Source organism: Xiphophorus maculatus, chromosome 6, assembly GCF_002775205.1.
Source record: "Xiphophorus maculatus strain JP 163 A chromosome 6, X_maculatus-5.0-male, whole genome shotgun sequence".
In the NCBI taxonomy this organism is placed as follows: Eukaryota; Metazoa; Chordata; class Actinopteri; order Cyprinodontiformes; family Poeciliidae; genus Xiphophorus; species Xiphophorus maculatus.
Window position 1 is genome coordinate 2,255,074 of NC_036448.1, and position 16,515 is coordinate 2,271,588.

The window sequence follows — 16,515 nt, forward strand, 5'->3', positions numbered from 1 at the left end:
ACAAGCTTAAGCTTATAGCTTGTCTATACTGTTCTCCCTTAGAGAAAAGACGAACAGTTCTATTAATCAGGGTTGTTGAATGTAGAGCTGCTGCTTTTCCACTTCTGATGGTCAGTGTACATGGTCCTAAAATCTGATGAGGATGCCTCCTAGTCGCTTCCCTATGGGCTCTTTGCACATACGGCTTTGACATCACATTCGCATGAGCAAATGCGGTTTTCTTGTTTCCGCTTTGAGTTTCCATGGCAGCTAGAAAAGACAAAGTCGTATTTCAGACGCAAATAAAGCAATACTATGAACATTATTATCTTCCTAATATAATGGGCTTTTAAGTTTTCTTGGATTTCCAAGCAATCCTGAATTAAGAAGACAGTGACTTGTAAATATTCGTCGGTACCAGTTAAAGCTAACACCACACAGCAAAGTTTGCAGCCTTCACTTCACTCCTGATCCGCTTCTTCAGCCTAAGAAGATAAATAAAGGAGCCGTCCCTGCGTTATTTCCATGGATTTACTTCTGTATTCAGCCTGAAAGAGCAAGTGTATGAGAACGAGTGAGCAGACCAGAGCCAGACAGCCGAGCAACTGATCCGCCTGTACACACTGCTGTAAAGACCATCCTATTTGAGCTCTTCACAAGAAGCATGCAAAGGTAATAAAACAAAATAACACAGAGACCTTAAGGAACATGGTCATAGTTTTTTAAAAGCAACCTGAACTGTCAGCTGAACTCGAACTCTGATATCAGTGCTGCCCTACTTTTAAGCTATGGGGCTTGTTGTGCTTCCTCATGCTTCGGAAGCAAAATGTCCAAACGGTAATCTCCCCCGTTACTTGATCTCTGTTTGACACTAATGATAATAGACACACATAATACACCTGAAATAAGTACAAGGTAAAAGCATTGTCCGTTAGAATGGATTAAAATGTTTAGGTACTAAATTGCACATTTTTATAAGAAAAATGTCCTACAATATTGCCTACTAGCATAAACTAAAGCTAGTTTTAGCCACAAAGTTTAAAGAAAGTAAAACTCACCTTTGTATCTGTGAATGTATAACGAGGTGTACATCTTAAAACCTTTCTTCAGCTTACTTGTTAGAGCTTCGGATCGATGTACATCATTAATTGTTACCTTGGGCGAGCCCTGCGGTCTATTGAAAATGCCATTTTCAATAGACCGGAAACGACCGAGCCGCTTTTCCCCGAAAGCGGAAGCTGACGTGCAAAGGGCCCATTAAGCTTTTCCAGGCAGGTTCCACTGGAAGAAGACCTTAAGGAAGACTTTAAACTTGCTGGTGGGACTAAGTATCCCATCTGGCCAAGGAAAACCTTGGAATCTCAATAAGGTGTCGCTGAGGAGAGGAGATGTCTGGTTATCCCTCCTGCAATCTGATCTCGCAGCATTTCTTATGGCTATTTCTGTTTGACCAGTCATCCTTATTGAGTTCAAACATTTAGAAGAACATTACACTCTTTTAGTTCACCTCTCATAATCATGTTTAGCTCAAACAGGAATCTTAAAAGTCCTTTGAACGTCTGACTACTGTACTGACATTCCAACCGATTTACACTTCAAAAGGCATCTCCAAGTAGATTTTTTGTCACTTTTCATTATTGATCATATTCATATATTTACAAGAAAAAGAACATTGTTTTGATTTTATTTATTTCTTTATTTTTCTTCTTGGTGGGGAGTTCTGTCTTTACCACAATAGACAAAAGAAACACTCCTATTACTGCAAGTAAAGCCCTGGGTGTGTGGGGGTGAGGAGGGCATCAGACATATTTTTACCCATATAAAGCTCAGTGGAGTGTAATTTGTAATCTGGCGATCAACAGATGATTTTCTAAAACTCAATCTAAAACAAGTCTCTATTTAACAAAATGCACATTGTTTATGCCATCCTTGAATGTAAAAATGACTTACTGTGGTCACATGCAATGTTACAACAACTCTCTAATTAGGCTGCTAAGCTAATAGTAGAAGCTGGAGATAGATTTACTGTACAGACTTGTCACTTGGTAACTCACTGGGAAAGCAAATGGGACCAGTTCTTTAAGCATTATTGGCTGCAGATTTCATCCTTTCCTATCATAAAATAACAGCTAATGCTAGCATACCAGCATCTTGTTTGAACAAAAATGGATGGTAACATTAAAAAACTACTTTGTTGACCAATAAATCTGCCAGCATTTGTTAAATGATTCCAAGTCAAATCAAGCGAAACAGTGAAAACGGCAAATCTCCTTCAGCCTTGACTGACCAGAGAGCACTTCATTTTAAGTTAAACTTGAGTTTTTTGAGTGGAACTTAATCAAGCAAGACTGTCTGGGTTTTTTCCCTTTTAACTTGAGTTAATGAACAATGACTCTTTACTGTTGCCTCTTCCTGTACATCACTTACCTCTATCCCAATACTGAACATACTGAGCGGAGCATTGATTGAAGGTGAATAATGGAAGGATATCTGTCATGAAGGGGGGACTTAAATTTTCACAATCTTATAGAATCAAGACTTGTGTTTTACAGATATATAAGTACTCTAAGATGGATGGATTGTAAACCCTGGAGAGAAGGAAAAGTTGAATAGACCCATTGAACATTTACTGACAGACATTATTTTTGTTCAAATTAGCAATTTAGAGTGAAGATGGGTATTCTGCAAATTTGACATCATTGTAGATGTTAAAAGCTGAACAGGAAAAAGAGGAAGAGAAAAGGAAAAGTCTGAGAGAAGGTAGTTGGGTCCAATTAATGCACTGGGAAAGGTAAACCATGTAAATATACTTACTGACAAGTACGGTTCAGCACCAAGGTAAAGCCAGAAGGAATGTTCTGATATGACACAACGGTAACACTATATTTGAAGGGGTGTTCATAAGACTGACTTAGCATCTGTCATGAACATGAAGGAGTCCTCATGAATATGACTGTTGTCATGAATTGTCATTTGGTAAAAATTGAAACTTTTAATGCAAAGTTTACACTTTTTTAATGCAACTTTTAGTTCAGCTTTGCATTAAAAGTGTCATTATTTACCGAATTATACTTTATGACAACAATCATGAAGACTCCTCCATGTTCATGACTGTTGTTATAACATGTTTATGACAGTGGCATGTCAGTCTTATATACGCTCTTTAAAATAAAGTGTAACAGACAAAACTTGGTACAGAAGTGACCAGTGATGGGTATGGATTTGGACTGCTTTGCAAAAAGATGGTGGGTCTAGAGCTAGTATCAGAACTAAAGTGATGTCATATGGACAGCAGTCAGTCATAACAGTGGGTAAGGATCAGCAGCTTCTGTTTTGTATTGAGTGATTTTGGATAATTTCAGACTAAAATAAGCATAACATCCAATGTCTTATTGTCTCTGTATTAAGCTAGTTGTGTCATTACAAAGATATTTCCTGCTTATATAGTTTCCAAACCATTTTAATAATCCTCAGTTAGAAAAAAAAAGAGTGTACTATGCGTACACAAGGATTAACAAATGATAAATACATCACCACAAAGTGGAACTGACAAGTGCTTTGCTTAATTCTATCAGAAATTCCACATGGAGGTTTGCTTTTATTTTATTTTCCCTTGAATTCTACATATTATTTATTTATAGGGTAAATGTTTCACCTTTCACTTTTTTAAACAATTCAAATTGGCCCCTGACCTTTTGTTGAATTGTGTGTTAAATATTAAAATATATATTTATTTTTTTGGTTCATTTTGGCCCAAAGATCAGTAATGCATGACACGAGATCCTTAACCTATAGCAGTGCAATGTTACACTCTGCTTTTGATGAGAAAATGTTTATTTCAGTCATTAGAGACTTGAGGTCTGACTTTGAGTTGACCCCCAAAATTAAGACTTCATTCAGCTTTGGGTGGAAAACCTCAGCATTGACTTGATCCTCAGAAAAAAGACTTCAGACTCAACTTGAATTTCAGAAAAATTACTTGAACATCTCTGTACCTGACACAGAGGATGTCTTGGTGCCGCCTTGGGCAGAATTGAATAATGCTGAGTGATATATGATGCAAGCTGGGTTTGAACTAGGCCAGGTGGTTATACCAGCCGCACAACATACATCTTGTCTTTCCACATGGTTTTGCAAAGAGTACTGACTGATTTGGGTCCCGTTTGAAGTGATTTCCAAAACAGAATATTCCTTCTGGATACTAAACATGGTAGCTAACTCTACCAGTAAATGTATTTGAATGATTTAAAATGAAGACCAGCAAGATAATATTTGTTTCATTTTAAGTTTCTAAGCTAGGAGGTAATACCCTCTGCTGAAATAGTTCATTTTGTTCTTACACACATGAGTACCTGCGGAAATACCAGTCACAACTTGTCACTTCTCAAGAAGGAAGTCATAACTTTTTTTCAAATGAAAGGAATTTGTGATGTTATTCTTACAACTGTAGATGAGTGAAGGTGAAAGCGTGGCAGACTCTTTCATTAGCCTGACCAGTTGCAGAAGGGGCATCAGTACATACGTCAGCTGAATAATAAGACATCCCAGCAGCAGTAAAACTGTAACCCAGTCATTGTTCTGTGTACACTGCCACATGATGCATAATGTACATTGTAGCACTGGAATAAATCTACTTTTTTCTGGATGGCAAACGGAATAGCCATGTTTCCAGTATATTCTTCACTGTTTTTTTTATTTTGCAAGTGAACTTTTGTCTCAGTAAGAAGAAATTCTACCCATTAAAACCATTTTCAGCAATGACTATAACCCTGTTTTCTTTGCTGTTAAACATGAACCTTTTCTTTAAAACAATCATTTCTGCATTTTTTCACATTCCCCTTCCCGCGAGGACGGGAAGTTCAGCAGCCTAACACCAACTGTCACACTCGAAAGGATCGTTGGCAAAATGTGTTGACAGTACAGACATCACAGTTTTTTTTTCCTCCTGTGAAACTGTGAAGCAATCCTAAAACATGATTACAGGAAAACGTATTGATAAAGATGTAAACAGTACTCAGAAGGGCGCACAGCTGCCAGGGCGCTGTTCCAGGGTGAACTGTGAACTGCAGACAACATCCACATTCACACACAGTGCCATTAGTGCTCAAATAACAAGCTACTATTCGTGTCCACATGCACAAACAAGGCTCAGCCTGGTTAATTACAGTCAATTCAGCAGGGATTTGGCAGCGGACCGATATCCCGCAAGAGTGGCAGAGTCATTCACCCGGTAGTTGTTGCTACACAACCCCATACAGACACATGCAGCAGGAGAAACACAAGGAACAGCTCCACTGCAGACTTCATGATGTTCTTGCTGCTCCGGGATGGTAAAGATCATCTGAGACTTTGAATGTGATCCAGATTAAAATCTTGCTTCCCAGTGCAAATAAAAATGGGTGGAAAAAACACATCAGTCTGGTTACAGCAGATGCCCGGTGTTGATAACATCCTCAAGAGGTAAACCTTCAGCTGTTTTCTTTTGTAACAACAAAAATGATGTTAATTTGAGGAGCAAAATGAAAGTTTTATATTTTTACTTTTTACCAAGAAATATGGTAATAATTTAAAACACATCTGGGTAATGAACTGTAGATTTCCAGTGCAGGATTTCACAAAATACAATTTTTTTTTAAATGCACTGAAGAATAAAATCTAATTCTTCTTTGTGTGCATTTGAGTCAATGACATCACCAGAGGAAGAACAGCTGAGCATTAATAAACTACACAAGAGAAAGAATTGATGGAGTTAGTCATAAATTCAGGACCATTCAGGCTGCAGGAGGTTCACTCTCATGTGTTTGGCTCAGAGTCTGATCCCAGTGACAATGAGCTGCTACAAATCTGTCAATATTTCTGCTTAAAAGCTCCTATCAGATTGGTCTCTGTCCATATTTACAACTCGCATAACAAGTAAATGCTTGACTTTGCTTTTACCATTTTAGAAAGTTACATGATGTCTAATACAGTTGGACTGTATGTCGTCGGAACTCATAACATCTCTGCTTGATGCTCTGCAATAGCGAAATCTCACTGTTGCAGTCGGCCTTCACAAAGACTTTTCATGTGGTTTGTTTTTGTCAGTTTTCCTGGCGACAATGAGACATATGTTTGTGCAGCTACAACTCTTGATTATTCTGACAATTAATCGATTAATTTGATTTTTTTTTTAATTCTGCAGATGTTTCATTTAACCTCTTAAACCGCTATTGCACATTATTAAAAATAGACTGAAAGTTGCAAAGAATTCAGTTCAGCTAAACATTTTATTGCCTGAAATGCAACAGCATTCCTTTAGTGAACACGTAATTATTTGTAGCAAATGATGCATCTGCAGCTAAAAAATATTTGTATCATCAACATTTGAAAAGTTTGTGCTTTCAATACAGTGTAGGGCTGAAATGTTGACCAATTTTAGGATTAACCAATTAATAACTGGATAGCAAAAAAATCTTCACAGAAGACTTTTAGACTGGATTTGAACCAGTCTAAAAGTGGTTTAAATCACCACTTTGAACCAAAACTGTGACACTCTGGGAGTTTTGGGTGGAACAGATTTAAAGACAAAGGTTTTTTGACTTAATAATACTGCTTTGATAATGTTTTTCTGTCAGCAAATATCAGTTATTGAGTCTGCATAGGGATTAAATGCCTGTAACAATTAATCAATTACTAAATTACAATCATTTTACAAATTAGTTTGTCCAATTAATCATTTTAGCTCTATATGGTTGTAATGTTCTGCTGCATCAGCTCACAATGCAAAAAATAAAAAAATAAATAAATTTAGAAGAACTCAGGTCAGCTGTCTTATTCCATGTCACCACAGACAAATCCTGTGTGGAAGCCCATTTTGGGAGGATACATTTAATCTTGAATAAGTTAACTACAGCAAAACAGAACAGAAACAATAGCATGTCCATTCAGTGCCACACTATGTCTAAAATGAACTGCATTTATTTGATAGAAAATAAAGAAAAGTCTGGAATGGTAGCTTCAAACGTCTAAATACTCAGTGAAAAAAACACAAAGGAAAGCAGCAGCCTGAAAGCTGAAGAACAACACAGGAAGGAGCCAGTGTGTGAGGAAACTGAGGTTAATCTCACTGTGAAAAGATCCTTTGGGAACAGCTTGTGGCAGGCAGGAGGGAAGTTTTTATTAATTTATTAAATTTATCACAGGCCACACTTCTCTGTCTGCATGACCAAAGAGGGAGCAGCGGACGGTTGCATACACTTAATACCCTCATATCGCCTTCAGCTAACGTGGTTAGGCATACACTTGGGAAAATCAGAGCAAATGGGTGTATTGATTTTGCTTTTTGGCCACTTTAATGCTCACTGTCTACTGTCAGGGAGTGGCTGTGGAAGACCTTTTCATTCCACTAAAGGTCTTTTCACTATAATTTCTTTCAGCACCCAACATTTTTGAGCTCTTTCTGTGTTTGTGTGTTACTCCTCCCTCTGAGAGATCTGAGGCAGAATAAACAGATACAAATGTTCCAGTTTGTTGAAAGCTGCCACAGTTCCCTGCTTCATTTACCTGTAAAAGAAGCAGACCGTCTGTCCATCTAAACATCCAGGATGTAGATTCTTCACTTCGATCACATTCCACAGGAACATGCATTCACCCAGAGTCAGGATGTGCGTGGGTGTACAGGTAGAGTCCTATAATTCTTGTCAGGTTGTAGTTCACATGACAGAATCATTTCAGCCAAGGCCAGAACGTTAAGATCTATGATCCCATCTTACACTTTATGCAGGATCTGAAAAAAAAAACCTGACTAACTTTAGCCACATAAACAGCCATGGATGTTATCACTGACAGCTTCCATCGCTCAGCAGAGCTTCATATGCCAGTGCTTGACGATCCGCCACAAGCACTGAACTTGTGCTTCAAATGTCTAAACGTCTACAGCTAAGGCGAGCTGTAAAGGGACAGGAGACAGTGACCTTTCACAGTCAGTACCAATGGTTAGCAAGCTGCTGTTAAATGTCAGAAATGACTGCAGTTTTTTATGAAGTATATCACAAGTTAACAGGGCAAATTCTTTTTCACCCACCTGCACACCAATACAACCCCCACCCCTCCACACACACACATCCATGCCCCCCCCCCCCCCCCCCCGCCCACACACATTACTTCTTTCTTTCTTCACAAGGACTTTGCATTGATTTCCATTTATATTACATTAATTTCTATAGCCTAACCCTGAGCTTTACCCTAAATGTATTTATTTCGTATTCATTTAGAAACAACAATACTAATGTTTTAGCTGTTGAAGTGAAGATATGTAACTTAACCGGGGTGGCGGGGGGAGTGAGAAGTTTCTTTACCTTCACCTGCTGCTGTTTGCTCTTTGGAAACAACTAAACCAAATTAAACCCCCAAATCAATAAACTCTCTTTGCTGCATTTATTTGTCATCTTATGTAACCATGCACGGCCAAAGGGCGACGGATTAAAAACTATGAAACCGTAAACATGGGAAAGAAGCACAGCAAATTGGAAAGAGACAGTAAGCTTGTGATGGGGGAAGAAGTTTGCTGCAAACAAGCAGAAGTTTGCTGCCCTCTAGTGGCACACAACCAGCTCTCTGTGTAGCACAATATGACAGCTGAGATGGGGATGAATTATTCATAAATAAAAGAATGATAAAGCAGTATTTTAGATGGGATGTGACTGATAATATGCAGATTGTATAAACTATTGTCTCCAGGAAAAAGCCTAATCTTCTGCAGAAGCTGATAATTCAAAGTGATACTTTTAATACTAATAAATCGCCTGGGCTTTCATATGTACCCAGTAGGCTATGAAGCAGGTAGACAATTAGTTTTCTCCTCTTTTTCTAATCAAGAAATCAGCATCAATGTGATTTCCAGGAAGTATGGAAGGTATTAATGCCTTTTTTCCTGCAGGGAACACCAGTTTGCTTCCCTGCTGCTACCTGTCTTTCTCTCCCACAGATTAACCACATAGTGCCAGTCGGCAGCTGCACAGCCGCAGTCAGGGTTTAATGATTAAGCGTTTACTCCCCTCACAGCTCCCCACGCATTCTGGCTTGTTGCCTTGTTTGAAACCTGTAGTGAGTCAACTGAGAGACTGGGCCTGGTGGACACCGCTGCCATATTACTGCTTTTATCAACTATCCAGTTCCTCTGAAAGCAGCTACTTAACCCTCTGCATGGCCACAAAGCTGCAGACAAACAGAGAAGGTAAGGATTTCTCTTTTAAATGTTTTTGCTGTGTTGCTGTGAGACACGACTAGTCTAGGCTACACTGGAGGCCTGCTAGGCTCCTTCTCTGATTTGTCACATAGTAGCAGAGAAGAGGACGTATTTGAAATGTTTGTTTGTTTGGGTTTTTTTTTTTTGTCTGTAGGAGTGATTAGTGGGTTTAAAGTAATTCTGAATGGTTTTGAACCAAGCAATGCAGACTAATGGTGTTGACTTTTACTCCTGCTGATGAAACAGCTTCACAGTCATCTCTCAGCTCTTGTTGTTGTTGTCTGCTGTGGAAAAGCAGTTGTATTGTGAACGTTCCCAACTTTTCATTGTTACACTGTAACATGATGAAAAGTTCAAGATACACACCCAAAAGACACCAAAGTCTATAACTGTAGCAGTAGCTACGTTTTAACCACAAAATTGTGCAATTTGAAATTATGAACATAAATTTCCTCAATAGAAACACAACAATTAAAAAAAAAAAGTCTTGTTTTTTGATTAAAAGGTTTTTGAGACGGTTTCCTGGCTGCATCGAAACTGTTTTTGCCTCTTGAATCATGTGATCAACAGCCAGTGGCGAAGAAGATGACAGGAACAGTAGGAGAATGATGATTTGTTTTTGTTTTTTCCAACAATGTACAGATGTCTTCACCGGAGCGCTCACAGCATCACACAGTTCATAAACAATTGTGTCCAACATGTTGTATCTGTAGCTTTCCTGTAAAATCACCAACTATAATTTTCCCAAAACGCCTCATACGTAGCCGCTCCCAAGTAGGTAGCTTGTTGCTCCAACACCTGAATAAGATGCCAACATGTGACTTCAGACTTTGTACACAAACTGGAAAACAGTTCAAAAGGAATGATTACTGGAACATTTTTCAGAGCTTCAAGTTTGGTTAAAGGGGCAGTATGATATAAAATAAAAATGTTTGATCATGGTATAATGTTATTCCATAATATATCTGCAGTGTTTCCTTGATTCTTTCATGCATGTTTGAGAAATTTTTTAATCTCCATGGCAACCATGAAGCTATGCAAAACGCCTAGACGGACCTAGCAACGCCTTCTAAGATGAAGCGCCTCCTCAGAGCTTCTGTCTCACAGAACAGTCCCCCCAATGACTCCCTCACTCAGCTCCTTCAGACTAGCCAGCAGCAATTAGCAACTATGGAACTGCTGAGCTTCTTATAGGAAAGCTATTTCTCAGAGGACGAGCAAAGTTGTGTTGACTTCCTCAAGACAGAAGAAGAAGAAGAGTGTCTGAAGAAGAGTTTCTTAAAGCGACAGAGGCCCAATTTCAAGGCATTAAATTACAATGTCAAGTTTCTTCTAAGTCTTATTTGATATTTACAGCATTTTTTATAACAACTGAAGTTACCATAATTACCTGATAGTGCTATAAAATGGCACTATGTGGCTGGAAAACACAATTCTGCTCCTTTAAGTGAAAAACAATATTAAACCAGCAGACAATGGAAGTGGTGCTAATTTTAGAAGCACATATTAATAACCCTCATATGTTTTCTATTCTTGCCTCATAAAGCTTTTAAATGTTCCCACAGCATGAGAAACTGGAGCGTAATATTCAAGGGGCAAGAACACAGAGGTGAAGACGGGTCTTCTCACAACAAGACCCCCACCACTCCAGCAGTGCCTATGTGGGTCACTCACACACCTCCGCCTAACCATGTGAAGGACGACAGTGATGAAGACAGCATGTCCATGAGCCACACATCCAGCTCTCCATGTGATGCTGAAAACAGCAAAAGGAGCATTAAGTCCAAACTTAGATCCATCATTCCTAAATCGTTGGGTGGGATCATAAATAAGCGTGCAGGAGAGAGTGATTCTGAAACCACCAGAACTGGAATCCAGATTCTTCCCAATGGGACCAGGGTGAGTCCCCCGGTAAGTCCCTTCCTGGAGCGCAGGAACTGGGATGAGTCGTCAGGGAATTCCACCAAAGACTCAAAGAAGTCTTTGCTCAGACAAACCACCCCAGAGTGTTTCTGTCAGAGCCTACAGGAAGAGTCTCTGCTGACCAGCATCCACCCTGCAGAGTACTACGCCGCCAAGGTGGAGGTCTATCAGCAGAAGTACTCCTATTTGAAATCATGGCCGGGTTTGCTCAGGCTGCTGGCTGGGCTCCAGCTCCTGTTTGGTGGCATGGTGTCTGCATGCGTCGTTGCTTACATACAAAAAGACAGTGAGTGGTTCAACACCTATGGGCTCTACAGTGGAATAAACAACAATGGGCTCGGACTGTCTGGGTACAGCTACACAGGGCCTATGACTGCCTTCGTTTTATCTGTAGCTGGAATCTCCTGGATGATTACTCTGAGTTTGCTAGTGACAGGAATGACCATGTATTATCGAACCATCCTCCTGGACTCCTCCTGGTGGCCCCTGACAGAGGCCTTCATCAACCTGGCTCTGTTCCTGCTTTACATGGCCGCAGGGATTGTATACATCAATGACTTGAATCGAGGGGGGCTGTGCCACATGACGATTGGGGTTAACCCCATCATGGCCAATCTGTGTCGAGTTGACGGTGGCCAGATGGCGGGAACGGCGTTCATCTTTATCAATATGATCATGTACCTGGGAAGCTTCCTGGTTTGTCTGAAGATGTGGAGACATGAGGCTGTTCGGAAGGTCAGGCACAACGCTGACCAAAAGGTAAACCTGCAGAGGCTGATTCTTGGCAGCCTTCCATACATGTAGGTATGGGATGGATGGAGGACTACTTGCATCACTTTCCCACTTTTTTCCTTTCAATTGTAGCAAAAAATCATCATCTGATCATGATTACTAGAAATAGAGAGTTTTTATGACAAATAATATGCAGTTCATAAACATCAATGGATAGATAGATAGATAGATAGATAGATAGATAGATAGATAGATAGATAGATAGATAGATAGATAGATAGATAGATAGATAGATAGATAGATAGATAGATAGATAGATAGATAGATAGATAGATAGATAGATAGATAGATAGATAGATAGATAGATAGATAGATAGATAGATAGATAGATAGATAGATAGATAGATAGATAGATAGATCTTTATTTATGTACCAATGGGCAATTAATTTTACAGCAAGTTACAATAAAAACAAAACAAAAATTCAACATCACAACAATTAATATTTAGCTAGAAGGTGTGGCACTAAATTCTCCTGCTTTGACAAATGGAGGTTAAAGCACTAAACTTGTAAATCAAAAACATATAGGTTCCAATATGACTAAAAAGGTGAATAAATATACCAGTAAATACATAGAACTTTAAAAATGTAAAATTCCTCAGTAAGGGACATGCCTAACTAAGTTAAAGCTACCATTTCACTTAGTGGCTAAAAATACAAACTGTTTCCATCACTGTAGCACTATGAGACTAACAACATCTCCCTCTGAATAAATTAAGGAGGGAAATAGCACTAAGAATAAATGAATATTTACATGTCATATCAGTTTTGGGTTTTAACAGAATTTTGCTTTTTTTTCATGGAGAATGCATCAATCATCTTAAATAATTTTTTAAGAAGAATTTGATGTTTGAGTTCATATCTATCTCTAATCAACAACAAACATGGTGTTAAAATGACTCATAATGAACTATATTTTCCAAATTGTTTGCTCGCCCATTAAAATAATTGAATTCACGAGTTCCATATATGTGAAAAAAATTGAGTAGATATGCTTTGCTAAACATTTGTGAAAGGTTGGGTCACTCCCAGAAGCTAGAGATAAGTTCATCTCCAGCCATGTGGTACCATGACGATGATACCAGCACCATATCAACTGTGAAAATGTATATTTAAAGAAGACAGTCTATCAACAATGGCAATACTACTGATATGTTGTCTAATATAACATATGTAGCTAAATTTCATTAAAAAAAAACATTTATTTGAATATTAATTACAATTATACCAATTACTTTGTTTTATATCACATCACAACCACACAGCCACAACCTGACCAGCTGATGTCAAGGAAACCACTAAATGTGTCAAATAAGAGCAAATCTTGAAATTTGCATCTTTCTCCTTAGCTATTTCTGTCTTCCAATGGGTTTATTTTGTTAATTTTGTGCTATTGTGGAAATTATTTATATTGCAATTTATATTAGATAATTTAATATGTTGGTTCGTGTTTCAGGATAATGAACATTTTTCCTCTTTTTCTTTTTGCTGCAGGGTGAGTTTAACCAGTCCATTTCCCTAAACACACAAAGAACAAAACAGATATCGTTTAGGGATGAGCCCAATAAACCTTTGAATAAAGACAGTAACTGCCAACCTGAACTGCCCGCTAATGTCCAGAAATCAAGTGTCAGCCCAAACAGAGCTACTGTGTCCAATCATACACCCAAAGTACATGTCATCGCAGATTACATAATGTAAGTTCAGACCTGAACAATCGACAGCAATCACATGTACAACATAAAGGCAGAATGAATTTGTACTCAACATGTTCCATCTTGTTTCTTTGCAGTAAGTATCCAGAGATCAGATCTGAAGAGGAACGGGAAAAGTACAAGGCTGTTTTCAATGACCAGTACCTGGAGTACAAGGACCTTCACAGAAACATCATTACAACCCTCAATAAGTTCAGAGAGCTGGATACTATGGTGAATCAACTTCCCAGAAAAGGGAAGAGCTGGGAGGTAAGACTGATGGTTTCTTGTGCTTAATGATTTTCAGGGTAAATCCTGTTTAAGCCTATATAAACCAGGTATCCGATTTGGATTGTCAAGCTAATCTATTTCTATATTCTTAACAGGATCAACAGAGGATTCAAAATATTTTAAAAATATATCAAGACAAAAAAAACGTAAGTGGAAGAGACACAAAATATGATCTTGCTTATCTTTATTGATTCCACTGAAAAACAGATTTAACTCTTGTGATGCTCAGGCTGTATAGATGAGAATGTACGATTGCACAAACAAAATGAGCAGTCCCATGAAAAAAAACTCTTCACGGATGTCAAATTGTTTCAAATTTTATTTGAAGTCATTGACAGAATTAATCAGACAATATTGATGGAGTGGAAGTGAGAAATGAGAGGACGGGTACATTTTACTGCAACAAACAGCAAAATGTGATGCATGTGTTTTTGCAGGATCCTGCTTTTCTGGAGAAGAAGGAACGCTGTGATTACCTAAAAGCTAAATTACGGCACATTAAAAACAGAATCCTAGATTATGACCAGGAGACCGCAGAAAATCATTGGACATGACTGGGACTACCAAATGTTGTAATTTAATATGTTGTTTGGCATCTTATTGTTGTGTACACTAGATATGTTATGCAAAAAATTTTTCACTCCAAAGAACATGATATTTCCCCTTATGAACACCTTCAGATCTCCAGTTCATGTGGCCTAGGAGATACTAAAAGCTGAGGTACATCAATGAAAGTAGTTTTTATTTAATTTAATTTTTTTACATTATTTCTCTTTCAACAGATTTGGATGTTTCCAATGTTGTCTTTGTTGTTTGTGCTTTTTTTATGTGCAGCCTGTGTCAGCTTCTTTCCATTCTTGAAGATTTGTATATTTTCCTAAGCAAAGTATCAGTCTTTAAACCTGCCACCAGATCAAATGGTTTAACATAAAGTACCACAGTTAAGCTGAAAACCAGATACATCTTGGCATTGAGCCTGCTGAAATGTAATGAAGAAATGTTCATTACATTTCTTCAGATGAGATCTGTTTACCATCAACTTCTCATTAAGCCCATATTTCTGTATTAAATATGTTTTTCTTATTGGTCTGATGTAATATTCTAATTTTAAATGTATTTTTTTTCATTACTTGTAAGTGGCAATCATCATAATTAACAGAAATAAAGACTTGAAAACATCAGTGTTTTGTGGAATGAATCCATATAATGTGTTTCATTTAGAGTATTACTGAAAGCCTCATTTATTTCAAGAACTTTATCGCTATTTTATTGATTGGGTAAAATAGCGAAAATAATCTGCCTAATAAATTATTTATTTGATATTTATTTGATATTTTTTAAGCTTAAGAATTGAAAGTGAAGCAACATAATTTGTAGTGAAGCCTGGTGTTGACAGCGGCTGGCAGGAAATGGGGTTATTCTCAGTCTGCAGTGGTTGGATCCAGACAAAAGAGGTTCATAGGTCACCAAGACTCACTGATACACTTATGAAAACAAAGTTTGGTCCATGATGTCTAATCCAGTAATAAACAGTAACAACTGGTTCCAGTTCTTTATAGCACATAACCATTTTTTTCAAACATTGATGGTGGTGAGCTACAGGATAGTAGCCACAGCTGCCCTGGGAGCTGTGGCTACTGACTGACAGAGGCGAGGTTGCCATGCTCCGGCACCACCAGCACCAGACGAGGCGGGTGAAGTGTCTTGCTCAAGGACACTACAACTGAGACAGAAGGAACAGGGGTTTAAACCAGCAAACCACTGGATACAGGATGAACTCCTGCCACTTGAGGCGCTGTCACTGCACTTTTACTCTTCGTTTATGGTTTCTTGTTTCTACAGATTAATGTTTGCAGTTTATGTTAGCTTTAGGATTTTTGCTTCATCTGTGGTTCCCTGTGTCTCAGCTTTGTTTTTTCTCCTTTCCTCAGTTTACCAGTATACTTCCCTCCCCAGCTGTTTCACATCTCCTAATTTGGTTCCTCCTGTTCTCTTCCTCTGCTGCCTCTACTTACCTCTGATTAGTCCCTCTTTTTCCTACGCCTCTCTCTCTTCTCCCTCAGTGCATGTAAGCTTTCTGGTTAGCATTCTTCCACACTGGCTTCTCCGTTATTCTCCGTGACTTTCAGTTCCTCAGCATTCTGTGTTGTAAGTTTCCATTTGTTATCTCTTCATTAAAAGCCATATTTTCATCTGCAAGCTCTTGACTCACCAACCTGACTCACGATGGTAAGCTTCCTCTAGATAGAAAAAGGGGAAACTCCAAGACATGCCACTGAAATTAAGTTCTTACTCCCTCCCTGCGTTGGTGTAACCGGATCTTTTTTGAGTTGTGCTTGTTATAAGTGAAGAATTTGCCTGTTATAGTTTGTCTTTGGAAATGGATGGTTTCTCCGTTTATTCTAACAAGAACAAAAAACATAAAACAACCACATTATGGACTGCCTGCTCCAAGTCATATGCAAAGCAAAAGTATATAACAAAACTAAAGCCGATTCTTGTTGCCTTAATCATAAAGTCACATTACGGTTACGTAAGTAAAAAAAAAACTTTTGAAGTCATTTATCTGAGAACTGAGCTGATGAGGTCTACACAGGGACAGCCCAAGGC

The 16,515-nt window shown here is 38.4% G+C and overlaps 1 protein-coding gene across 1 annotated transcript; it reads left to right on the forward strand.

Annotated features, from left to right (window-relative positions):
* Positions 1-8,933: 8,933 nt before the first annotated feature.
* On the forward strand, positions 8,934-15,015 carry LOC102219772 (MARVEL domain-containing protein 2-like). Its single transcript, XM_005811065.2, has 6 exons — positions 8,934-9,193; positions 10,771-11,887; positions 13,415-13,617; positions 13,713-13,884; positions 14,001-14,051; positions 14,343-15,015. The coding sequence occupies exons 2-6, from the start codon at positions 10,772-10,774 to the stop codon at positions 14,457-14,459; spliced, it is 1,659 nt and encodes a 552-aa protein (XP_005811122.1). The 5' UTR covers positions 8,934-9,193; position 10,771; the 3' UTR covers positions 14,460-15,015.
* Positions 15,016-16,515: the final 1,500 nt, after the last annotated feature.

Excerpts from the sequence above, each read along its gene's own strand:
- LOC102219772 (XM_005811065.2), top strand. The coding sequence starts at position 10,772 with ATGAGAAACTGGAGCGTAATATTCAAGGGGCAAGAACACAGAGGTGAA. Across the intron at positions 11,888-13,414 it reads GGCACAACGCTGACCAAAAG|GGTGAGTTTAACCAGTCCAT; the intron begins GTAAACCTGCAG and ends TTTTTGCTGCAG. Across the intron at positions 14,052-14,342 it reads TATATCAAGACAAAAAAAAC|GATCCTGCTTTTCTGGAGAA; the intron begins GTAAGTGGAAGA and ends GTGTTTTTGCAG.